The sequence below is a fragment of the Budorcas taxicolor genome, chromosome 5 (assembly GCF_023091745.1).
Source record: "Budorcas taxicolor isolate Tak-1 chromosome 5, Takin1.1, whole genome shotgun sequence".
In the NCBI taxonomy this organism is placed as follows: domain Eukaryota; kingdom Metazoa; phylum Chordata; class Mammalia; order Artiodactyla; family Bovidae; genus Budorcas; species Budorcas taxicolor.
Genome location: NC_068914.1, coordinates 146,060,273 through 146,085,552, shown reverse-complemented (window position 1 = coordinate 146,085,552; position 25,280 = coordinate 146,060,273). Strand labels below are relative to the sequence as shown.

Genomic DNA, 25,280 nt, shown 5'->3' with positions numbered 1-25,280 from the left:
AGTGGTCTTAGAGGCTAAGAAAGATCCCTGATGGGAAAAGCTAGGTTCTGTCAAAGTCCTGTGTTATTATGACCCCCATGTGCTCCAGGGTCCCGTCTCCAGATCATCCTGAGAAGGGAGGAAAGACCAACAATCTCATCCCTGCAACCTGATGGTTTCCACCTCACCCCTCCAAGCTCACCTGTGAATTCCTGCTTTCCTGTCCTCAGTTTCTGCTGGCCTGACAATTACTCTCATATTTCAAACCTTCTTGTACTTCTCTGCTTTGGCCTTGAACTCAGTTGAGGGGAAGATGAATGCTTGATTCCACCAGAGATATTCTCCAAGGGCCTACCAATCCCACACCCTGACCCTGTGAGATCTCACAGTCTGTAGTGATCGGCCAGTGTGATCGGGGAAGAAAAACCACTCATGCTTTCTGAGGCAACTTTTCTCTGCCAACCCCTGTCATGGGGCTCTCAGGGACCACAGAAGCAGAAGGCCAAAGGACCATGTTGCTCATATAAGGAGATGTTGAAGATTCAGAAGCTTATTGGTGTCTGAGCTGCAGAAAGTGGCTGATGCAGCCTCCGATAGTGCCTGAAATGGTGAGAGGTGTCGCTATTGGCTCTCAGGAGGGAGGGTGTAAGGGGTGGTCTATATAGGCCCCGGTTGGCACCCTGACGTCTCCTCACAGGCTGATCCTGCAGCTGAGACTGTGACCTTGAGGACGTGGGGTCAGGATGGCTCTGGGCAGGCACCTCTCCCTGCGGGGACTCTGTGTCCTCCTCCTCGGCACCGTGGTGGGTGGTCAAGGTAAGAGCTGCCCCTCTGTCCTGGGTCCACAGCAGGGAGTGGATGCCTTGGTGAAGGGAAAGGTGTCTGGACTTGTGGAACCTGGCCTCAGTGTTTTTGACCAAAAAGGAACCACGGTGACTGTGAATACTGGTCCCTCACCTGTGCGTGGTCTACTGGATCTAAGAGCAGATTTTACAGAGTAGTGAGGTTTGGTCTGGACTGAGCTGGGTCACCCTGAGTCCCTCCACTATCTCTGTTGTTCTCAGGGAGCTTCTAGAGTCCCAGTGACTCCCAGTGTGTAGGAGATCCAATGACTGACCCCAGCTGGGACTCTGGGCTGTTCCCACACGCTCCACATGCCTGGTGTGTGAGCACTGCCCCAGGGTCCCTGTGTTTCCTGTGTCTATGCTCCTGTGGGCTCTGTGCTTAGGTGTGTATATGTAGTGTGTCAGGCTGTGTGTGTGTGTGAGGGTGAGTGAGGGTGTGTGCATGTGTGTGAAGATGTGTGTGTGTGTGTCTGTGTGTGTGAGGATGCATGTGTACATGAGAGAGAGCGAGAGAGTGTGTGTGGAGCCTGTCTGTTTGAGAGAAACAGGGCTGCTGAGCAAGAAGTGAGTCCGCTGGTCTGTGAAGCACACAGGGTCCCCACAGGGCTGGGTGTCATGCTGCTGCATGTAACCGGACCAGAGATAATTGTGCACCTGCCTGCCTCTCTCTGGCTCCTCTCCTCCATCCCCTGGGCTCCCCTCTGCTTATCGCCATGTTTGCCCAGCACTGGGCTCTGTGAGAGGCTCTGCCTTCTGGCTTCACCTCTTCCCACCAGGTGTCCATTGTGGAGGAGGGGAGTCCACAGCCAGGAGAGGGGACCTCTTGTCTGTAGAGATCAGTTGATGTGCAGCCCCAGGCGTATAAGTTCCTGAGTCCCTGCCCCAGTCCCTGTGACATTTCCTGATGTGCTGGGGGCCTGGGATGGTCTTTTCCCCTCCCAGGATCTGCTGTGACTCTGTAGGGAGCACTCTTTTAGCCATTGAGTCATATGTGTTCCTTATGTATTTTGGATATTAACCCCTCATGAGATACATGATTTGCAAGTTCTTTTTCTCCATTCTGCGCATTGTCTTTTCATTTTGTGTACTGTTTCTTCCGTTCTACAGGAGCTTTTTAGGTTGATGTTAATGTGGTCCCATTGTTTATTTTGATTTTGTTGCTTGTGCTTTAGCTGTCATACTCAAGAATTCATTGCCAATATCCACATCCAGGAGCTTTCCCCTGTTTTCTTCTAGGAGTTTGTGGTTTCAGGTCTTAAATAGATTTATGTCTTTGATCTATTTTGAGTCTATTTTTCTGTGGTACTAAGATAGGGATCTAGTTTCATTCTTTTGCATGTAAATATTCAGTTTTCCTAACAGCATTTACTGAAAAGACCATGCTTGCCTCACTGAGTATTCTTGCCTCCCTTGTCAAACATTCATTGACTGTCCATGCAAGGGTTTATTTTTGGGCTCTCAGTTCTGTTAATTGCTTGATGTGTCTATTTTCATATCATTGCCATAAAATTTGTTTTTATGTATTTGGCTACAGCAAGTCTTGCCTGCAGTACCGGTGATATTTGATCTTTATGCAACATGCAGTTCTGTTACTTATGTCATGTGAACTCCTAGCTGTAACATGTGGCATCTATTGCAGCATGAGCTTCTCCACCTGCAGCAGACGGGCTTCTCTCTAGTTGTGATTCATAGCCTCGAGTGCACAGAGGGCTCAGTAGTTGTAGTGCATGGCCTTAGTTGCCCGGCAGCATGTGAGATCTTAGTTACCCAACTAGGGACTGAACTTGAGACCCCTGCATTGAAAGGCAGATGCTTTTTTTTTTTTTTACAAAAAATTATATCTTTATATAAGCCATTAGTTCAGTTCAGTTCAGTTGCTCAGTCCAACTCTTTGCAACCCCATAAATTGTAGCACACCAGGCCTCCTTGTCCATCACCAACTCCCAGAGTTCACTCAAACTCACGTCCATTGAGTCAGTGATGCCATCCAGCCATCTCATCCTCTGTCCTCCCTTTCTCCTCCTGCCCCCAATCCCTCCCAGCATCAGAGTCTTTTCCAATAAGTCAACTCTTTGCATGAGGTGGCCAAAGTACTGGAGCTTCAGCTTTAGCATCGTTCTTTACAAAGAACACCCAGGACTGATCTCCTTTAGGATGGACTGGTTGGATCTCCTTGCAGTCCAAGGGACTCTCAAGAGTCTTCTCCAACACCACAGTTCAAAAGCATCAATTCTTCAGTGCTCAGCTTTCTTCACAGTCCAACTCTCACATCCATATGACTACTGGAAAAAACATCTTGACTAGGTGGACCTTAGTCGGCAAAGTAATGTCTCTGCTTTTGAATATCTAGGTTGGTCATAACTTTCCTTCCAAGGAGTAAGCGTCTTTTAATTTCATGGCTACAGTCACCATCTGCAGTGATTTTGGAGCCCCCAAAAATAAAGTCTGACACTGTTTCCACTGTTTCCCCATCTATTTCCCATCAAGTTATGGGACGAGATGCCATGATCTTCGTTTTGTTGAGCTTCAAGCCAACTTTTCCACTCTCCTCTTTCACTTTCATCAAGAGGCTTTTTAGTTCCTCTTCACTTTCTGCCATAAGGGTGGTGTCATCTGCATATCAGGTTATTGATATTTCTCCCAGCAATCTTGATTCTAGCTTGTGCTTCTTCCAGCCCAGTGTTTCTCATGATGTACTCTGCATAGAAGTTAAATAAGCAGGTTGATAATATACAGCCTTGACATACTCCTTTTCCTATTTGGAACCAGTCTGTTGTTCCATGTCCAGTTCTAACTGTGACTTCCTGACCTGCATATAGGTTTCTCAAGAGACAGATCAGGTGGTCTGGCATTCCAATTTCTTTCAGAATTTTCCAGTTTATTGTGATACACAGTCAAAGGCTTTGGCATAGTCTATAAAGCAGAGATCGATGTTTTCCTGGAACTCTCTTGCTTTTCTGATGATCCAGCAGATGTTGGCAATTTGATCTCTGGCTCCTCTGCCTTTTCTAAAACCAGCTTGAACATCAGGAAGTTCATGGTTCACGTATTGTGGAAGCCTGGCTTGGAGAATTTTGAGCATCACTTTACTAACATGTGAGATGAGTGCAACTGTACAGTAGTTTGAGCATTCGTTAGCATTGCCTTTCTTTGGGATTGGAATGAAAACTGACTTTTCCAGTCCTGTGGCCACTGCTGAGTTGTCCAAATTTGCTGACATATTGAGTGCAGCACTTTTACAGCATCATCTTTCAGGATTTGAAACAGCTCAACTGGAATCCCATCACCTCCACTAGCTTTGTTCGTAGTGATGCTTTCCAAGGCCCACTTGACTTCACATTCCAGGATGTCTGGCTCTAGGTGAGTGATCACACCATCGTGTTTATCTAAATACAGTAAGGTTTTTAAAATGAATTCTTATGTATATAGTTGTATTCGTAAAGTACACTAATCAAAATCTATACAACATTAACACCAAATCCAAGTAAGATATTCATCTGAACTTCATGTTTCACCAAGCATCTAAAACCACCAGTCTTTTGGTCATTCTCTTGTACATTATTCTGTATCCACACTCTCTGCATCAGATTGGATCCCTTGATTTTATTTCATTTTCTGTGTGACATTCTCCACAGATATATATCATTGGTTGCTGCTTAGAGGGCTGAACATTCTGGGTGTCCATTGTTGTCTGTAACACAGAGCAACTTCTCAGCCTTTCCAGACAGATTCCAACTTGCCTCTATGCCATGGCCAACTTCCCCAGAAGGTGGATTCTTAACTGGACCACCAGGGAAGTCCCCTGATGATGTGAGCATTTCAAAGTCTTTATTGGATTTGCTACAATAATGCTTCTGTTTTATTTTTACTTTTTATTATTTATTTTTTTGGCCACAAAGCATTTGGGATCTTAGCTTTCTGACCAGGTATTCAACCTGCACCCCCTGCATTAGAAGGCAAAGTCTTAATCTCTGGACTCCCAGGGAAGTCTCTCCAGCTTTATTTTGTTTGTTTGTTTTTTATTTGTTTTTGTGTTATCTTTACTTTGCTTCACTGGGTCTTTGTTTCTTCCCACTGGCTTTCTCTAGTTGCAGAAGTCGGGACTGCCCTTCCCTGTGGTGCTCACTCTTCTCGGTGCAGTGCCTTCTCTCGTTGCGGAGCACAGACTCTAGGTACACGGGCTTTGTTACTCTGTGGAATGTGGGATCTTCTTGGGCCCAAGATGGAAACTGTGTCCCCTGTATTGGTAGGCAGATTCTTAACCACTGGACCACCAGTCAAGTCGCCTCCAGTTTTGCTGTTATTTTCTCTTTTTCACTTTAAAATTGCTTTGGCTATTTGAGGTTCTGTGGTTTGACACAAATTTTAAGATGTTTTTCTATTTCTGTGAAAAATGCTACCGAATTGCTTTGAATCTATAGATGGCTTTGGGTAGTATAGACATTTTAACAATATTAATTCTTCCAATCTATGAACATGGGCTCTCTTTCTATTTTATTAGTATCTTCTTCAATGTCTCTCATTAGTCTTATTGATTTTTGTGTATAGCTCTTTCATCTTTTTGGTTAAATTTATTCTTAATATTTTATGGTTTCTTATACGGTTTTAATGAGATTTTTTCTTTTTTTCCAGATGTTCCCTTGTTAGTGTGTAGAAATGCAACCAATTTCTGTAGATTGATTTTGTCCCCTGTGATTTTATTGAATTTATTAGTTCTAACAGTTGTTTTTATTGGTATACTATTAGAATTTTCTATATATAATATCGTGTCTTCTGCAAACAGAGAAAAGTTTCTTTTTCTATTTGGATAATTTTATTTCTTTTTGCTTAATTTCTTTGGCTGGGACTTCCAGTACTATGTGGATTAAGATTGGTAACAGAGGACATACTTATGTTATTCCTGATCTTAGAGAAACATTGAATTTGATATTAACTATGGGCTTCTAATATACGATTTATATTATATTGAGAAATATTCCTTCTATATCCAGTTTTTGAGAGGTAAAAAATTTAAGAGTGTTGAATTTTGTCAAACATTTTTTCTGCATCTACTGAGATAGTCTTATGATTTTTATCTTTCATTGTATTAATGTGGTGTATGACATTTATTGATTTACACATGTTGAACTATCTTTGCATCCTAGAGATTAATTCCACTTGCTCACAGTGTATAATCTTTTTAATGTGTTGTTGAATTCACTTGGCTAAATTTGTTAGGAATTTTGGCATTTATATTAATCAGGGACATTGGCTTGTAATTTTCCTTTCTTGTAGTGTTTTTACATAGCTTTGGTATCAGGCTAATGCAGGCCATATAAAATGATTTGTGGAGTGCTCATTTCTCAATTTTTAGAAGAGTTTAAAAAGAATGGATGTTTTTCTTGTATAGATATTTGATAGAATTCACCAGCAAAAATTTCTGAATCATTTTTTCTGGATTATCCAAGTTGTTGGCCTATAATTTTCCATAGTAGCCTCTTATGATTTGTATTCTGTTGTATCAGTTTTAATGGCCCCTGTTTCCTATCTGATTTTATTTATTTCAATCTTCTCATTTATTTTCTTGGTTAGTATAGCTTAAAGTTTGTCATTTTTGTTTATTTTTTTCAAGAATGACCTCTGTTAATCTTTTCTATCACTTTCCTATATTCTATTTCATTTATTTATGCTCTAATCTTTGTTTTCCCTTCCTTTGCTAGATTTTGGTTTACTTTGTTCTTCTCTCTTAGTTCTTTGATTTGTAATAATAGGCTGTCTATTTGAGATGTTTCTTTTTTTCTTAAGTATGCGTTTATCACTATAAATTTTCCCCATAACTGCTTTGGATGCAGTATATAGTGTTGGAATGTGTGTTTCTACTTTTGTTTATCTCAGAATATTTTTGATATGCCTTTGGATTTCTTTTTTGTCATTGGCTATTCAGGAGCTTGTTGTTGAATTTCCACATATTTGTGATTTTGCCAGTTTCCTCCTATTGCTGATTTTTAAATTTCAAATAGCTGTACTCAGAAAATATATTTGATAATATTTCTATATTTTGAATTTGTTGAGACTTGTTTTGTTGCTTAACATGATCTATTCTAGAAAATATTCTGTGTGTATTTGAGAAGAATATGTATTCTGCTGCTGTTGGATAAAATGTTCTGTATATGTCTGTTAAGTCCATTTGTTTATTAGGTTCTTCAAATCCCCTGTTTCTAATTGATTATCTGTCTGAATGATGTATACTGAATTCAGGTGCTCTGACAACTCTGAGGACTTTGGCAAGCATTGCAGGAGATGTGAAGTGGCTGTAAGGTTTGTTAGTATACACAACAGTACCCCCAGGTCCAGTGGCTATGGACCATGGCAGACAGTGGCAGTGGCTAGAGTCAGTGCCAGAAGTGTGTACCCAGTTGGCATTGAGGGGCCAGGTACAGGTGCCCATATACATCAGGGACCAGTTATAGACATACATATGGTATGTATCACAGGCTGGCATTTATTAAAAGGTTCATCTAGGAGTAGATATCGCCCAAACATACTCACCTGGATGTTGGCAGCATTCAGACCTTGGTGGACTGTTTAACTGAGAGCACCAGTCCCTTTCTGCCATGAGCTGGAGGTCTCCCTTGATTCTTTATCATGTGGGTCTCTCCATACAAAGCTCACAATGTGGCAACTGGCTTCATCAAGACAGAGAGAGCAGGATAGGTCACCAGGAGAAGCCAGAATTGTCTTAAAAACTAATCTCTTAAGTGACATCTCATCACTTTCATCAAATTTCATTGGTTAGACTCATGTTACTAGATACACACAAGTGTGGGGATTACATAAGGACATGAACACCAGATGACAGGAACAACTGGTATGCTTTAGAGCTTGTTACCACAGTCCTATGTTCCTAAGCTGGGTGAGATGCTCCCTATGGACAGGGAAGGAGAGGGAGGATTCCCCCCTGGATCCCGGGCCATGAGCTGCAACTGAGATGAGGGGGAGCTGGGCCCTAGTAGCCTTGGGCACATCTACAGGGAGGGCAGCATCCAGAGTCTCTGAAGACTTGTCCTCGGTGGTGTCCCTGGAGCTGGTTCTACAGGCTTGTGAGAAATATCTCTGCCTCCCTTCCTGCTCCAGGTTCAGTGATGGCACATTGGGAGCTTAGAGTTGGCCATGGTGGGAATGTTTATACCACAAAGGTCAAGAAATGCTATTCACAGGGATTTGTTTTCAGACATCAGAGTATTCATATTTTAATAATTACCAGCAGTCCACTGCATGGTCTGCTAAAATCTCTTGTGTCTTGTGTCTGTGTCTCTCTTGCAGATCTGGAGGTGAGGCTGAATGATGGAACCCACCACTGTGAGGGGAGAGTGGAAGTGAGGCTCCAAGGAGAATGGGGTACAGTGAATGATCACAACTGGAGTATGGAGGAGGCAGCTGTGGTGTGCAGACAACTGGGGTGTGGAGGTGCTGTTGATGCTCCCAAATGGGCTAAATTTGGACCAGGAATTGGACCCATTTGGTTTCATTATATTTACTGCAAAGGGCCAGAGTTAGCTATCACAGAGTGTAGTTATCCTACTGTGAAAGACCATCATCCTGAGGGCCATTCCCATGACAAGGATGCTGGAGCAGTCTGCTCAGGTAAGTGCTGTCTGGTCCAAAAGGAAATCCTTAGCAGGAGAAGCCTCAGTGTCATTCCCAGAATAACTATGACAATATGGATCACAGCCTTTATAACATTCCTGGGTATTGCTATTTCCACATGCTCACAAAAAGAGAATTTTAAATGTTGCTGAACACTAGTAATGTCTGCATCTATAATGTTCCTACAAATGAACTTTTTAACGCAGAAACCAGAGTCGTCTTAAAACTTAATCGCTAAAGTGACATCTGATCACTTTTGTCAAATTCTATTTGTTAGATGCATGTTACTAGGCACATTTGAGTGTGGATTACACAAGGACATGAACACCAGATGGCTGGAATAATTGGGACACTTCAGAGCCTGTTACCCCAGCCCTGTTCCTAAGCTGGATGAGATGCTCCCTATGGACAGGGAAGGAGAGGGAGGATTCCTCCCCGGATCCTGGGCCATGAGCAGTAACTGAGACGGGGAAGCTGGGCCCTAGTAGACTTGGGCACATCTACAGGGAGGGCAGCATCCAGAGTCTCTGAAGTCCTGTCCTCGGTGGTATCCCTGGAGCTGGTTCTACAGGCTCCTGAGAAATACCTGGTACCTCCCTTCCTGCTCCAGGTTCAGTGATGACACATTGGGAGCTTCTAGTTGGCCATGGTGGGAATGTTTATACCACAAAAGTCAACACTTTCTATTCAGTGATTTTTCCAGAGAATAGAGTATTCATCTTTTAATACTTACCAGCACACCACTGGTGAAAGTCCCCAAAATCTCTCCTGTGTCCTGTGTCTCTCTTGCAGCTCTGGAGGTGAGGCTGAAGGATGGAGCCCACCGCTGTGAGGGGAGAGTGGAAGTGAAGCACCAGGGAGAATGGGGCACAGTGAATGATCTGAACTGGAGCATGGAGGAGGCAGCCGTGGTGTGCAGACAGCTGGGGTGTGGAGGTGCAATTGATGCTCCCAAGAGGGCTCATTTTGGACCAGGGATTGGCCCCATTTGGTTTCGTTATGTTTATTGCAAAGGTCCAGAGTCAGCTATCACGGAGTGTAGTTATCCTCCTGTTAAAGATCATCGCCCTGAGGGCAATTCCCATGACAAGGATGCTGGAGCCGTCTGCTCAGGTAAGCCCCGTGGTCTGAGAGGGATTCCCAGCAGAAAAAGCCTCAGTCTTATTCACAAAATAGCTATGAGAATATGGATCACATACTTTAGAACTTACTTGGATGGTGGTCTTTATACTTAACCACTGGACTACCAGGGTGGTCTTTATACTTCATACTTGGATGAAGATTTCAGTCACACAGTGCTTTCTTGAACATTAGGTACTCAAAGGAATGTAAGGTCTGACTTGGTCCTGAGCTTTCTATAAAGAAAGCTGAGCACCGAAGAATTGATACTTTTGAACTGTGGTGTTGGAGAACACTCTTGAGAGTCCCTTGGACTGCAAGGAGATCCAACCAGTCCATCCTAAAGGAAATCAGTCCTGAATGTTCATTGAAAGGATTGATGCTAAAGCTGAAGCTCCAATACTTTGGCCTCCTGATGTGAAGAATTGACTCATTGGAAAAGACCCTGATGCTGGGAAAGATTGAAAGGGAATGGAGAAGGGGACAACAGAGGATGAGATGGTTGGATGGCATCACCAACTCAATGGACATGAGTTTGAGTAAACTCCGGGAGTTGGTGATGGACAGGGAGGCCTGGCATGCATTCAGTCCATGGGGTCACAAAGAGTCGGACATGGCTGAGTGACTCAACTGAGCCTGGACAGAAAGTCTCCAGATCCACAGTCACTGGTCCCTCCAGTCTCTGTGATGTGTCTCATAGGAGGGAGGTAGGTGAGCTCAAATGTTTCATACATGTACAACTGTCAGCTTGGACTTCGATTAATTAGTTTCATCATTTCATTTTTGTATTCCTTCGTGAGATGGTCAGACAAGTGCACTACAGGATGGTATATAGGAGAGAAGCAGGCAAACAAAGTGTATTATACTCAGTGTATTATACTCACTGGTCCTAGAGAGACAGAGACCATAAGATGGGTACATGGGAGAGGGGCCAGTAGACCAGGATCCACCTAGCAGTGGGAACCCAACATGGGGTGTGAATACTCATGGAGAAGTGGCAATACTGGGGGTCAGGGTGGAGGTATACTAGGAAAAGGGAGATTTCATGGGTGCATTTGAATATCACTAGGTCACAGGGGAGGGCAAGAAGGGGGATTTGTGGCAGAGGCTAATCTCCTTATGCAGGTGCACCTGTTCACCTGGGTGGGGAGGTCACCTCCTATTTGTGGGGTTGTTGAGGCTTCAGGAAAACCCAAAGTTTTAAATTTACAGCACTGAAGTTGGAGCAAACCTAAGGGCAGTGAGGGTAAGAAGCGTGAAATAACACATAAAAAGGGCTCAATCCTGACTATATGTATTTCACCTGCACTAAGGTTAAAACTAGAATGTGATTGGGTGGTCATGTTGTTTGCCAGAGTATGCTTCCAGTTGTTATCAGAATGTTTGATGAATTCTTCAGGACATTAATCCCAGCAGAATAGCTGGAATTGAGGAAGATGTTATCAGATATCACAAGTTCCCTAAAACACGTGGTTGGGTCTTAGGAAAAGGTCACTCAACTTGATGATATGGTTTAAAGGTTCACCCTGAGAACATCTGCAGTAGGTCCCTAGCAGCCACAGCCAATCAGCTCTCTGTGTTTTGTTGGGGAAAATAACTGGAAAATTATCTTTTCCAATCTCACCTTTAGCAGATCTTTGATGGTATTCTTGAGGTCTCAAAGAAAACACTTCTTTCCTTTTTTACAAGTACTTTATTGAGGTATGACTGACATACAAAAAGCCATATGTAGTTGGTACAACTTGATGTGTGGGGTGATCAGTATACACCTGTGAAATCCTGACCACAGTCTATGCCACATATCTGTTGATCTCCTCAAAGGTTTTCCTTCACTCTCTTTATTACAATATTATTATTAAAATAATTATTTTAAGGGGTATTTGAATTTCATTTAGGAGTTATTGTTTTTTTAGTATAAATGTATTTATTTTAATTGGAGGTTTATTACTTTGCAATATTGTATTGGAGTTATTGTTTTAAGAAAACATGGCTTTTGGCATTTCCAGTTGTTGTTGTTCGATCGCTGTCATGTATGAATCTTTGCAATATTATGAGTTGCATCACACCAGGCTTCCCTGTCCTTCACCATCTCCCAGAATTTGCTCAAACTCACATTCATTGTGTTGATGATACTATCTAGTCACCTAATTCTCTGCCGCCTCCTTCTCCTTCTGCCCTCAATCTTTCCCAGCATCAGGGTCTTTTCCAATGAGTCACTCTTCCAGTAACATTCCTTATTGTCATAATGTCCTAATTATAGTTCAAATTGCAGATGAACTTGTGAAACCTTACAGGAGGCCCTACATTTTGATGAACCAGCATCTAAATAAAAAGGGAATATGTTTTCTCAAAACTTTGTGTGATTTTGGTACTTCTAATATTATATTTAGAAAATTGGTGTGTTGATATTAATTCCAGTTGGGACACACTTAATAAGAAACAGATTGGGTGTGCTCTGGCATTTAAAATTTGACTGTGGTTTGTACTCTCTGATTGGTGGCAGCAGTGGTTTAGTCTCCAAGTTCGTTCTGACTCTTTGTCACCCCATGGCCTCTAACCTGCCAGGCTTCTCTGTCCATGGGATTTTCCAGGCAAGAACACTGGAGTGGGTTGCTATTCCATCCTCAACCCAGGAATCAAACCCGAGTCTCCTGCACTACAGGCAGATTTTCACCATCTGAACCTCAAGGGAAGTCCTATTTACCATTGCTCTAACCTAGGTTCTCAAGATTTTATGAACACGTTCCATTTTCTTCTATTAATCTTTGTCACCAGTCTCCTGCTACTGCTATCTCTTTTCTATATTTTCAGGAAATGTTTTACTGATATGAAGGTAAGTCAAAGTGGTGGTGATGCAGCAGAGATAAGATTAGAAGAGCTGACCTTTTCATTACTTTAGTTGAAATTGAACTTTTGGAGTTTATTCCTCGCAATTTTAGGTGTCAGGTATGTATGAGAAATTTAAGCTTCTGTAGGTGTGATCATTCACCTAGAGCCAGACATCCCAGAATGTGAAGTCAAGTGGGCCTTAGAAAGCATCACTATGAACAAGGCTAGTGGAGGTGATGGAACTCCTCCACTATTTGAGATAGTTGAGCTATTTCAAATCCTGAAAGATGATGCTGTAAAAGTGTTGCACTCAATATGTCAGCAAATTTGGACAACTCAGCAGTGGCCACAGGACTGGAAAAGGTCAGTTTTCATTTGAATCCCAAAGAAAAGTAATGCCAAAGAATGCTCAAACTGCCACACAGTTGCACTCATCTCACACGCTAGTAAAGTGATGCTCAAAATTCTCCGAGTCAGGCTTCAGCAATACATGAGCCGTGAACTTCCTGATGTTCAAGCTGGTTTTAGAAAAGGCAGAGGAACCAGAGATCAAATTGCCAACATCTGCTGGATCATTGGAAAAGCAAGAGAGTTCCAGAAAAACATCTATTTCTGCTTTATAGACTATGCCAAAGCCTTTGACTGTGTGGATCACAATAAACTGTGGAAAATTCTGAAAGAGATGGGAATACCAGACCACCTGACCTGTCTCTTGAGAAACCTATATGCAGGTCATGAAGCCACAGTTAGAACTGGACATGGAACAACAGACTGGCTCCAAATAGGAAAGGGAGTATGACAAGGCTGCATATTATCACGCTGCTTTCTTAACTTCTATGCAGAATACATTATGAGAAACGCTAGACTGGAAGAAGCACAAGCTGGAATCAAGATTGCTGGGAGAAATACCAATAATCTCAGATATGCAGATGACACCACCCTTATGGCAGAAAGTGAAGAGGAACTAAAAAGCCTCTTGATGAAAGTGAAAGAGGAGAGTGGAAAAGTTGGCTTAAAGCTCAACATTCAGAAAACTAAGATCATGGCATTTGGTCCCATCACTTGATGGAATATAGATGGGGAAACAGTGGAAACAGTGTCAGACTTTATCTTGGGGGGCTCCAAAATCACTGCAGATGGTGACTGTAGCCATGAAATTAAAAGACGCTTACTCCTTGGAAGAAAAGTTATGACCAACCTAGGTAGCATATTCAAAAGCAGAGACATTACTTTGTCGACTAAGGTCCGTCTAGTCAATGCTTTTTCCAGTAGTCGTATGGATGTGAGAGTTGGACTGTGAAGAAAGCTGAGCCCCGAAGAATTGATGCTTTTGAACTGTGGTGTTGGAGAAGACTCTTTAGAGTCCCTTGGACTGCAAGGAGATCCAACCAGTCCATCCTAAAGGAGATCCAACCAGTCCATCCTAAAGGAGATCAGTCCTGGGTGTTCATTGGAAGAACTGATGCTAAAGCTGAAATTCCAATATTTTGGCCACCTCATGCGAAGAGTTGACTCATTGGAAAAGACCCTGATGTTGGGAGGGATTGGGAGCAGGAGGAGAAGGGGACGACAGAGGATGAGATGGCTGGATGGCATCACCGACTCGGACATGAGTTTGAGTGAACTCCAGGAGTTGATGATGGACAGGGAGGCCTCGCATGCTGCGGTCCATGGGGTCACAAAGGGTTGGAGACGACTGAGCAACTGAACTGAACTGAACTGAAGATTATAGTGGGGCTTCCCTAGGGGCTCAAATGGTAAAGAAGCTTCCTGCAGTGCAGGATACTGGGGCTCGATGCCTGGGTCAGGAAGATCCCCTGGATAAGGGAATGGCTACTCACTCCAGTGTACTTGCCTGAATAACCCTGTGGACAGAGATGCCTAGTGGGCTACAGTCCTTGGGGACGCAAAGAATTGGACACGACTGAGCAACTAAGTACGCACCCACAAGATTATATGCGTGTAGCTCTAACACTGTAGGTGATACTATAAGCACTTGAAGAGAGGGATCACCTTTCTTGTCTTCCTGTGCACATGTCCTAGGAAAGGCTGGGTGAGCACACAATGAAGGATGCAAACTGCACAGCAAGATCAGAGAAGTCAGAATGAACACAGCTTGCCAGCGCCTTGATTTTGGACTTAACAGCCCCCAGAACTCTGATAAGAAAAATGCATTTCTGCTATTTAATCAGCCAAAGCTGTGGTATCTTCTTGAGGTCACCTGCCTGACCCAACTACACACCAGGATCTTCTCCAGTTTAGCATTTCCACAGATGTTCCCTCTGTGAGGCACCACTTGTTTTTCCAGAGTAGAGAGCACACGGGGGGAGTGTAGACCTGAACGGTGTGAATGGTGCCCCAGGGACTCTGTCTCTCTGGATTATAAGAAAAATTCTTAGTATATGGCCTGAATTCAAAGCTGATTCACGGTCTCATTGGAAAGCAGGACCCTGGACACTGGGTGAGAACCTGATGTGACAGAGGTGGTTTGAGTCCCAGCTGCAGGTGGGACCAGAAAACAGATCTGGTTGCACAAGAAGAAATCTCATCTGGATGAAGAAGGTAAAGCTCATGTATAACCTCCAACTTGTTCACCCGCTGTCTTCTGACTCTGGAGGGGAGCCCTGGATTAGTTATGTGTTGTTGTGCAACAAATCAGTCCTGAAGTTGGCAGCTTAAGTCAGCAAATACTTAGCATCTAATACTTTCTGGGGGTCAGGAATGGACATGGCACTGGGTCCTCTGACATGATGTCTCCCATGGATGCAATAATCTGAAGGTTCAACCAGAGGAGGATATCGTCCAACATACTCAGCTGGGTGCTGGCAGCCTTCAGACCTTGGTAGACTGTTGAACTGAGAGTCTCAGTCCCTGGCTGACTATTGGATAGAGGCCTGCCTCCATCCCTTGTCATGAGGGTCTCCCTGTACGTAGGACACATTGTGAGAGCTGGCTTCATCAGAATGAGAGAGACAGAAAGATAGCTCAACAAGAGGAAACCATGGTCATCTTAAAAGCTAATCTAAGTGATATCTCATCACTTTTGTCAATTACATTTGTTAGATGCATGTTACTAGGTACATTTGAGTGTGGGGATCACACAAGGATGTGAACACCAGGTGACAGGAATAATCGGGACACTTTGGAGCCTATTGCCCCAGCCCTCTCTTCATAAGCAGGATGAGATGGTTACTATGGACAGGGAAAGAGGAGGAGGATTTCTTCCTGGTCCTGGGCCATGAGCTGTAACTGAGATGGGGGAGCTGGGCCCTAGTAGCCTTGGGCACATCTACAGGGAGGGTAGCATCCAGAGTATCTGGAGGTCTGTCCTCGGTGGTGTCCCTGGAGCTGGTTCTACAGGCCTGTGAGAAACGCCCGGTGCCTCCCTTCATGCTCCAGGTTCAGTGATGGCACATTGGGAGCTTAGAGTTGGCCTTGTGGGAATGTTTATACCATAAAAGTCAACAAACGTTATTCACAGCAATTTTTCTTTTCTCAGAGATTTTTAAAAAATACTTAATAGCATATCACTGCACTGTCTTCTAAAATCTCTCCTATGTCTGGGCATTTCTTGCAGATCTGGAGCTGAGGCTGAAGGATGGAGCCCACCACTGTGAGGGGAGGTTGGAAGTGAAGCACCAAGGAGAATGGGGCACAGTGAATGATCTGAACTGGAGCATTGAGGAGGCAGCTGTGGTGTGCAGACAGCTGAAGTGTGGAGCTGCTGTTGATGCTCCCAAATGGGCTAAATTTGGACCAGGAATTGGACCCATTTGGTTTCATTATATTTACTGCAAAGGGCCAGAGTCAGCTATCACAGAGTGTAGTTATCCTACTGTTAAAGACCATCGTCCTGAGGGCCATTCCCATGACAAGGATGCTGGAGCAGTCTGCTCAGGTAAGTACTGTCTGGTCTGTGAGGGTATTTCTAGCAGGAAAACTTTCAGTTTTATTCCCAGAGAAACTATAAGCATATGGATCACAGCCTTTAGAGCATACTTAGCTTAGCATTCGACTCACACAGTGAGTTCTTGAATGTTCAGTTCAGTTCAGTCATTCAGTCATTTCTGACTCTTTGTGACCCCATGAACTGCAGCATGCTAGGCTTCCCTGTCCATCACCAACTCCCAGAATTTTGCTCAGACTCATTTCTATCAAGTCAGTGATGTCATCTAACCGTCTCATCCTCTGTTGTCCCCTTCTCCTGCCTTCAATCTTTCCCAGCATCAGGGTCTTTTCCAATGAGTCAGTTCTTGACATCAGGTTGCCAAAGTATTGGAGCTTCAGCTTCAGCAGCAGTCCTTCCAATGAATATTCAGGACTAATTTCCTTTAAGATTGACTGATTGCATCTTCTTGCAGTCCCAGGGACTCTTAAGAATCTTTTACAACACCACAGTTCAAAAGCATCAATTCTTCAGCACTCAGCTTTCTTTACAATCCAGCTCACATTCATATTTAACTACTGGAAAAACCATCACTTTGACTAAACGGATCTTTGTCAGCAAGTAATGTCTCTGCTTTTTAATATGCTGTCTAGGTTGGTCATAGCTTATCTTCCAAGGAGAAAGTGAAGTGAAGTGAAGTCGCTCAGTCATGTCCGACTCTTTGCGACCCCATGAACTGTAGCCTTCCAGGCTCCTCCATCCATGGGATTTTCCAGGCAAGAATACTGGAGTGGGTTGCCATTTCCTTCTCCAGGAGATCTTCCAGACCCAGGGATTGAACCCAGGTCTCCCGCATTATAGGCAGACACTTAACCGTCTGAGCTACCAGGGAAGTCCAAGGAGAAAGTGTCTTTTAATTTCATGGCTACAGTCACCATCTGCAGTGATTTTGGAATCCAAGCAAATGAAGTCTGTCACTGTTTGCATTGTTTCCCCATCTATTTGCCATAAAGTTATGGGACCAGAGGTCATGATGTTCATTTTTGAGTTTTAAGCCAGCTTTTTCACTCATCTTTCGCCTTCATCAAGAGACTCTTTTTCCTTCTTGCTTTCTACCTTTATGGTGGTGTCATCTGCATGTCTGAGGTTATTGATGTTTCTCCCAGCAGTCTTGATTCCAGCTTGTGAAATCTTGAATCCAGCCTGGCATTTCACATGATGTACTCTTCATATAAGTTGAATAAGCAGGGTGACAATATACAGCCTTTATGTACTCCTTTCCCAATTTTAAACTAGTCCATTATTCCAAGTCTGGTTCTAACTGTTGCTTCTTGACCTGCAAACAGGTTTCTCAGGAGGCAGGTAAGGTGGTCTCTTATTCCCATGTCTTTAAGAATTCCACAGTTTGTTGTAATACACACAGTCAAAAGCTTTAGCATAGTCAATGAAGTAGAAGTAAATGTTTTTCTGGAACTCTCTTGCTTTTCCTATGATTGAACCAAGGTTGGCCTTTTGATCTCTGGTTCTACCTTTCCTACATCCAGAAATCTATCATCATTTCTGGAAATTTCTCAGCCAATACTTTTCTATTATTGCATCTGTTAAATTCTCTTTCCTATATTGCATCTCTATGTGTCTCTCTTCCTGTCTTCCTCTAGGTATTTCAGTTTAACCTATTTTAAACTTCTTTCACTGTTTTCTGTCTCTGATTTTCTTTTCTGTATTTTTCATATTTTGTTGTTCTTGTCCTTCTGTGTAGTCTTTCAGGTAATTTCTTCAGCCTTTTTTCACTTATTATTTCTATTTTTTTCAGAGGGGTAATCTAATACAAACTTTTTAATATCAAGAAGTACATTTTCATACATAGAGTTAAGTTTTAAATTTCTTATGCATGTTTTAGTCCCCTGAAGATTCTTCAGCAGTGAATTTTTATTTCTTCCAGTGCTCATTTGCTCTGTCCTGTCTGACTCTGTCCATGGACATTTCCAGGCAAGAATACTGTACCACTTTTTACTTTGGGGATCTTTCTGACCGAGGGATTGAACCCATGTCTTTTATATCTCCTTCATTGACAGGCAGATTCTTTACCACTAGCCCAACCTGCAAAGCTCTAAATATAGTACATGTGAAAGTTGTATGGTCTAGAGTCTGGTATATCTAATATGAGAAGTCTCTGTGTCTGCTTCAGTAGTTTCTGTTGGTTTGTGTTCATGGACCTTGGTTTCTTTGTGTTCTTTTTTTTTTTTTAACACAATATGCTGATTCCTTTATTTATAAATTTATAGGGATAACTGAGACCTAGGAAGAAGGTAATTTACTCCAGAAAGGGATTCACATGTTTCCTGTCATGATTTTGTGGTGTTATCATTAGTGGACCACATTCATACAAGTGCAAAAATGGATATTACCAGGACAGTCCAGAGATTCAAACTCTGAATCATATTCTATGCTAAACCTGCCTGTTTCAACTGGTGTCTGGCTTACTACAGAGAATGCCTCCTGCTGGATTTTATCTGGGTGTAAGTGTGGGATTTGATTTTACCTACTCACCATCAAGAGTGATAAAAAAGCTAAACATTTTCCTGAATGGTCTAGTGTCCTCAGGGCAAAACCACATTCCATGCTCCTGGATTTCAGTGACTTTCCATTTTATCTTCAGATTTGGCCAGACATTTTGTTCCTATCTTTGAGGTATTTAATGCTTTCCAGAAAAACATCTATTTCTGCTTTATTGATTATGCCAAAGCCTTTGACTGTGTGGATCACAATAAACTGTGGAAAATTCTGAAAGAGATGGAAATATCAGATCACCTGACCTGCCTCTTGAGAAATCTGTATGCAGGTCAGGAAGCAACAGCTAGAACTGGACATGGAACAACAGACTGGTTTCAAATAGGAAAAGGAGTATGTCAAGGCTGTATACTGTCACCCTGCTTATTTAACTTATATGCAGAGTACATCATGAGAAATTCTGGACTGGAAGAAACACAAGCTGGAATCAAGATTGCCGGGAGAAATATCAATAACCTCAGATATGCAGATGACACCACCCTTATGGCAGAAAGTGAAGAAGAACCAAAAAGCCTCTTGATGAAAGTGAAAGAGGGGAGTGGAAAAGTTGGCTTAAAGCTCAACACTCAGAAAACAAAAATCATGGCATCCGGTCCCATCACATCATGGGAAATGGATGGGGAAACAGTAGAAACAGTGTCAGACTTTATTTTGGGGGGCTCCAAAATCACTGCAGATGGTGATTGCAGCCATGAAATTAAAAGACTCTTACTCCTTGGAAGAAACGTTATGACCAACCTAAATAGCCTATTCAAAAGCAGAGACATTACTTTGCCGACTAAGGTCCATCTAGTCAAGGCTATGGTTTTTCCTGTGGCCATGTATGGATGTGAGAGTTGGACTGTGAAGAAGGCTGAGCGCCGAAGAATGGATGCTTTTGAACCGTGGTGTTGGAGAAGACTCTTGAGAGTCCCTTGGACTGCAAGGAGATCCAACCAGTCCATTCTGAAGGAGATCAGCCCTGGGATTTCTTTGGAAGGAATGATGCTAAAGCTGAAACTCCAGTACTTTGGCCACCTCATGTGAAGAGTTGAGTCATTGGAAAAGACTCTGATGCTGGGAGGGATTGGGGGCAGGAGGAGAAGGGGACAACCGAGGATGAGATGGCTGGGTGGCATCACGGACTCGATGGACGTGACTCTGAGTGAACTCTGGTAATTGGTGATGGACAGGGAGGCCTGGGGTGCTGCGATTCATAGGGTCATAAAGAGTCGGACACGACTGAGCAACTGAACTGAACCGAATGCTTTTCAGATAATTCTTGGTGAATTTTTTCCATTTTATTTTCAACAGATAAGATACCCTCAATGAGCACACCTACATTTACTGACAGGATTTCCTGGAACTTATCACAGTAATGAAGCAATCTGCTTGTTTGTTTGTGTCATTGACTTGATAAAAGGTACATGAAGGCAGGAACATGGTCTTACTGTTTTCTGCATTTATAGCACAGGACGTGCCTTCCAAGAGATAATTGTAGTATTAATAAAAGTAGTTTCTTGTGTACATTTAGGATTCTATTTAAATTCTTTACTATCACCTCAATGTCAGATTTCTTAAAAAACCTCTGAGTAAACATCTCAGGATGACTCCTTGTGTCTACTGTCACCTTTACATCTTCCCCATGTATCTGTATTTCCTTCCTAGAATGAGCTTCCCCAGGCCTATGGACAAAACTGTGCCCCTCCAAAATGTGTATCTTAAAGCTCTAGCCCCAGTTATGACAATGTTGGAGACAGGGCCTTTAGAAGGTAACTGAGGTTAAATATAAGAATGTGCGTGCGTTCTAAGTTGCTTCAGTCATGTCCAACTCTTTGCAACCCTACAAACTGTAGCCGCCAGGCTCCTCTGTCCATGGGATTCTCCAGGCAAGAATACTGGAGTGGGTTGTCATTTCCTCCTCCAGGGGATCCTGCTAACCCAGGGATCAAAACTGTGTTTCCTGTGGCTCATGCACTGCACGTGGACTCTTTACTGGTGAGTCACTGGAGAAGCCCATGACCCTAATCCAATGGAAGAATTATAAGAAGAGAGAGATACATCACCCTCCCTCTCTCTGAGTGCCCATGTCCTAGGAAGGGTCACCTGAACATACAATGAGGGGTCATGGTCAGTAAGCCAAGAGATGAGTACTCAGAATGACACCACTTGCCAGCACCTTGATCTTGGACTTCCCAACCTCCAGAACTATGATAAGATAAAAACATTTCTACTGTTTAATCAGCCAAGCTGTGGTATCTTCTTGTCGTCACCTGCATGAGCTGCTTACACACCAACATCTTCTCCAGTTCAGCATTTCCCCAGATGTTCCCTCTGTGATACACCATTTCTGTTACTGAAGTGAAAGCACATGGCTGGGGCGTAGACCTGAACAGTGTGAATGGTGGCCTAGGGAACATGTCTCATCAGATTATGAAAATTTTTATCTTCTGACTCAAATTGAAAGCTAATGGAGTGGATTCAAGGTCTCAGTAAACTCACTTCTCAGTTTCTGACAGGTAAGCAGGAGCCTGGGACACTAGGTGAGACCTGATGAGACAGAGAGAAGTGGTTTGGGTCCCAGTTCCAGGTAGGACCAGGCAGCAGACCTGATTACACAGGAAGTCTCATCTGGATAAAGCAGTGAGGGCTCACGTATACACCTCCAGCTTGTTCACTCCCATCTTCTGACTCTGAAGGAAAGCCCTGTATTCATTATGAATTCTTGTACAACCAATTAGTGCTGAACTTGGCAGCTTAAGTCAGCAAACACCTAATATCTTACACTTTCTGTGGGTCAGGAATGGGCATGGCTTACCTGGTCCTCTGACTCATGATGTCTCACATGGATGCAATCATCTGAAAGTTCAACCAGGGGTGGATAGCATCCAAAGTTCAGTTCAGTTCAGTTCAGTCGCTCAGTCATGTCCGACTCTTTGCGACCCCATGAATTACAGCATGCCAAGCCTCCCTGTCTATCATCAACTCCCAGAATTCACACAAACTCAAGTCCATCGAGTTGGTGATGCCATCCAGCCATCTCATCCTCTGTCATCCCCTTCTCTTCCTACCCCTAATTCCTCCCAGCATCAGGGACTTTTCCAATGAGTCAACTCTTCACATGAGGTGGCCAAAGTATTGGAGTTTCAGCTTTAGCATCAGTCCTTCCAAAGAACACTCAGGACTGATCTCCTTTAGAATGGACTGATTGGATCTCCTTGCAGTCCAAGGGACTCTCAAGAGTTTTCTCCAACACCACAGTTCAAAAGCATCAATTCTTCGGTGATCAGCTTCTTCACAGTCCAACTCTCTGGTCCAAAACACTCTCCTAAATGTTGGTAGTATTCAGACCTTGGTGGACTGTTGAACTGAGAGTCCAAGTCCCTGGTTGGTTGTTGGCCAGAGGCCTGTCTCCATTCTGTCATGAAGGTCTCTTCACATGCAGCTCACGCCATGGCAGCTGGCTTCATCAGAGGAAGAGAGAGAGCAAAACAGGTCAACAGGGGAAACCAGAGTCGTCTTGAAGTCTAATCTCTTAAGCGACTTCTCATCACTTTTGCCAAAGCCCATTTGCTAGTTGCATGCTATTAGGTACACTTGACTGTGGGGATTACACAAGGATATAAACACCAGATGGCAGGAATAATCAGAACATTTCAGAGCCTGTTGGCTGAGCCCTCTGTTCCTGAGCTGGATGAGATGCTCCCTATGGATGGGGAAGGAGAGGGAGGATTCCTCCCTGGATCCCGGGCCATGGGCTGTAACTGAGATGGGGAAGCTGGGCCCTAGGAGCCTTGGGCACATCTATAGGGAGGGCAGCATCCAGAGTCTCCAAAGGCCTGTCCTCAGTGGTGTCCCCAGAGCTGGTTCTACAGGCTCCTGAGAAATACCTGTTGCCTCCATTCCTGCTCCAGGTTCAGTGATGGCACATTGGGAGCTTAGAGTTGGCCATGTGGGAATGTTTCCACCACAGAAGTCAAGAAATGCTGAACAGAGGGTTTTTCTGTTTTTTTATTTTGTTGTTGTTGTTTTAGAAATTAGAGATTCCATTTTTTAATACTTGTTTGTATACTACTGTATGGTCTCCTAAAATCTCTCCTGTGTCTGTGTCTGTCTGTAGTTCTGGAGGTGAGGTTGAAGGACGGAGCCCACCACTGTGAGGGGAGAGTGGAAGTGAAGTACCAAGGAGAATGGGGCACAGTGAATGGCCACAATTGGAGCTTGGAGGCAGCAGCTGTGGTGTGCAGACAGCTGGAGTGTGGAGCTGCCATTAATGCTTCCAGAGAGGCTCATTTTGGACCAGGGATTGGCCCCATTTGGTTTCAGTACATTTACTGCAATGGGACAGAGTCAGTGCTCATGGAGTGTAGTTATCCTACTATTAAAGACCATCATGCTGAAAGCCTTTCCCATGACGGGGATGCTGGAGCAGTCTGCTCAGGTAAGTCCTGTCTGCTCTAGGAGTGGATCCCCAGCAGGAAAATCTTCATTATCTTTTTGGGAATTGCATGAGAATATGGATCACAGCCTTTAGTACATTCTTGGGTGAAAACTCCAGTCACACAGTGATTCCTTGAATGTTAAGTGCTCAAAGGAACATAAGGACTTCCTTGGCCCTGGAGAAAAGTCTCTGTATCCATAGTCCCCTGGTCCTCCAGTCTGTGATGTGTTGTTAATGGCAGAGAGGTGAGCTCAAATGTTTCACATATGTACAGCTGCTTGGTTTGACCTGTATGAATTGGGTTCACTATGGTAGTTTGTTGTTTCGTTTTATGAGATGGTCAGATAAGTATGGCTACCAGACAGGATAAAGGAGAGGTGAAGGAAAACATAGTTTGTTGTACTAACAGATGCCAGAGAGACAAATTATTATCAGGTGGGTACTTGAGGGGGGGTGCCAAGAGAACAGGTTCAATGAAGCAGTGGTGATTCAAAAGAGAGAGTGAAGACCTGCGAACAAGTGACAATACTTGGGGTCAGGGGAACTACACTATGAAAATGTTTCAGGGGATTTCATTGGTGCATTTGAATGTCACTAGGTCACAGGAGATTTGGGCTGGGTATAGTCTCATCATACCTGATCACCTGGGTGCAGAGCTCACATCCTACTTTGGGGATGTTGAAACTGAAAGAAAAAGTTTGACGATTAAAACAAAACTAAGGACAGTGAGGTTAATAGAACCTGAAATGATACAAAATAAGGGCTCAATCCTGTCTAAATGTATTTGATCTGAAACAAGTTGGAAAGTAGAATATGATTGGGTGGTCACAGTGTTTGCCAGAGATGTTCCCAGTTGTTACAGAATGTTTGATACATTGTCCAGGATGTTAATCCCATCAGAATATCTGAAATTGAGGAAGAAATTATCAGATATCACAACAAGTTCCCTAATAAAAGTGATTGGGTCATAAAAATGAACCATGGCAGCTCTGGGATAGTAGGACAGGGGAGCCTTGGGGACGGCTGCACTAGGTCCTTAGCTGCCATGGCCAATCAGCTCCTGGGTGTTACGTTGGGGAAGATCCCTGGATAAGTGATCTTCTCAACCTTCTGAACTCTGATAAGATAAATAACTTCTGTTGTTTAACCAGCCAGTCTGTGGTATTTTGTGATTGTCCCCAGACTGAACCTTCTGATACATCAGGATCTTCTCGAGTTCAGCATTTCCCCAGATGCTTCCTCTTTGATTCATCGCTTGTGTTTTCAGAGTGAGAGCACATGGGGCAGGGTATAGACCTGAGCAGTGTGAATGCTGCCCCAGTGATCACATCTCATTAAGTTAGAAGAAAGATTCTCACTTCTGACCCGAATTCAGAGCTTATGGAACTGATTCATAGTCACAGTAAACTCACTTCTCAGTTCCTGACAGGATGGCAGGAACCTGAGACACTGGGTAAGAACTGATGAGACAGAGAGAGGTGGTTTAGGTCCCAGTTTCAGGTGGGACCAGGCAGCACACCTGATCACAAAGGAAGAAGTCTCGTCTGGATGAAGCAGTGAAGGCTCACGTATACACCTCCAGCTTGTTCACCTGCTGTCTTCTGACTCTGAAGGGAAGCCTTGCATTAGTTACATGTTGCTATGCAACAAATTAATGCTGAACTTGGCAGCTTAAGTCAGCAAACACCTAGTATCTCACACTTTTTGTGGGCCAGGAATTGACATGGCTTACTTACCTGTGTCCTCGTACTCAGCATGTCTCAATTCAGTTCAGTTGCTCAGTCATGTCCAACTCTTTGTGACTCCGTGGATTGCAACATGCCAGGCCTCCCTATCCATTACCAACTCCTGGAGCTTGCTCAACTCATGGCCATAAGTCAGTGATGCCATCCAACCATCTCATCCTCTGTCATCCCCTTCACCTCCCACCTTCAATCTTTCCCAGGATCAGGGTCTTTTTCAATAAGACAGTTCTTCACAGCAGGTGGCCAAAGTATTAGAGTTT

The 25,280-nt window shown here is 43.5% G+C and overlaps 1 protein-coding gene across 1 annotated transcript in view; it reads left to right on the top strand.

Moving 5' to 3' along the window:
* The first annotated feature begins 722 nt into the window (after positions 1-722).
* The window catches only part of LOC128048245 (CD5 antigen-like), a 34,280-nt gene continuing 9,722 nt past the window's right edge, over positions 723-25,280 (top strand). Inside the window, exons 1-5 of the mRNA XM_052640628.1 lie at positions 723-795; positions 8,127-8,461; positions 9,251-9,563; positions 15,976-16,296; positions 22,955-23,275. Coding sequence (XP_052496588.1) covers positions 723-795; positions 8,127-8,461; positions 9,251-9,563; positions 15,976-16,296; positions 22,955-23,275 — 1,363 coding nt within the window. The remainder of the gene's footprint in view (positions 796-8,126; positions 8,462-9,250; positions 9,564-15,975; positions 16,297-22,954; positions 23,276-25,280) is intronic.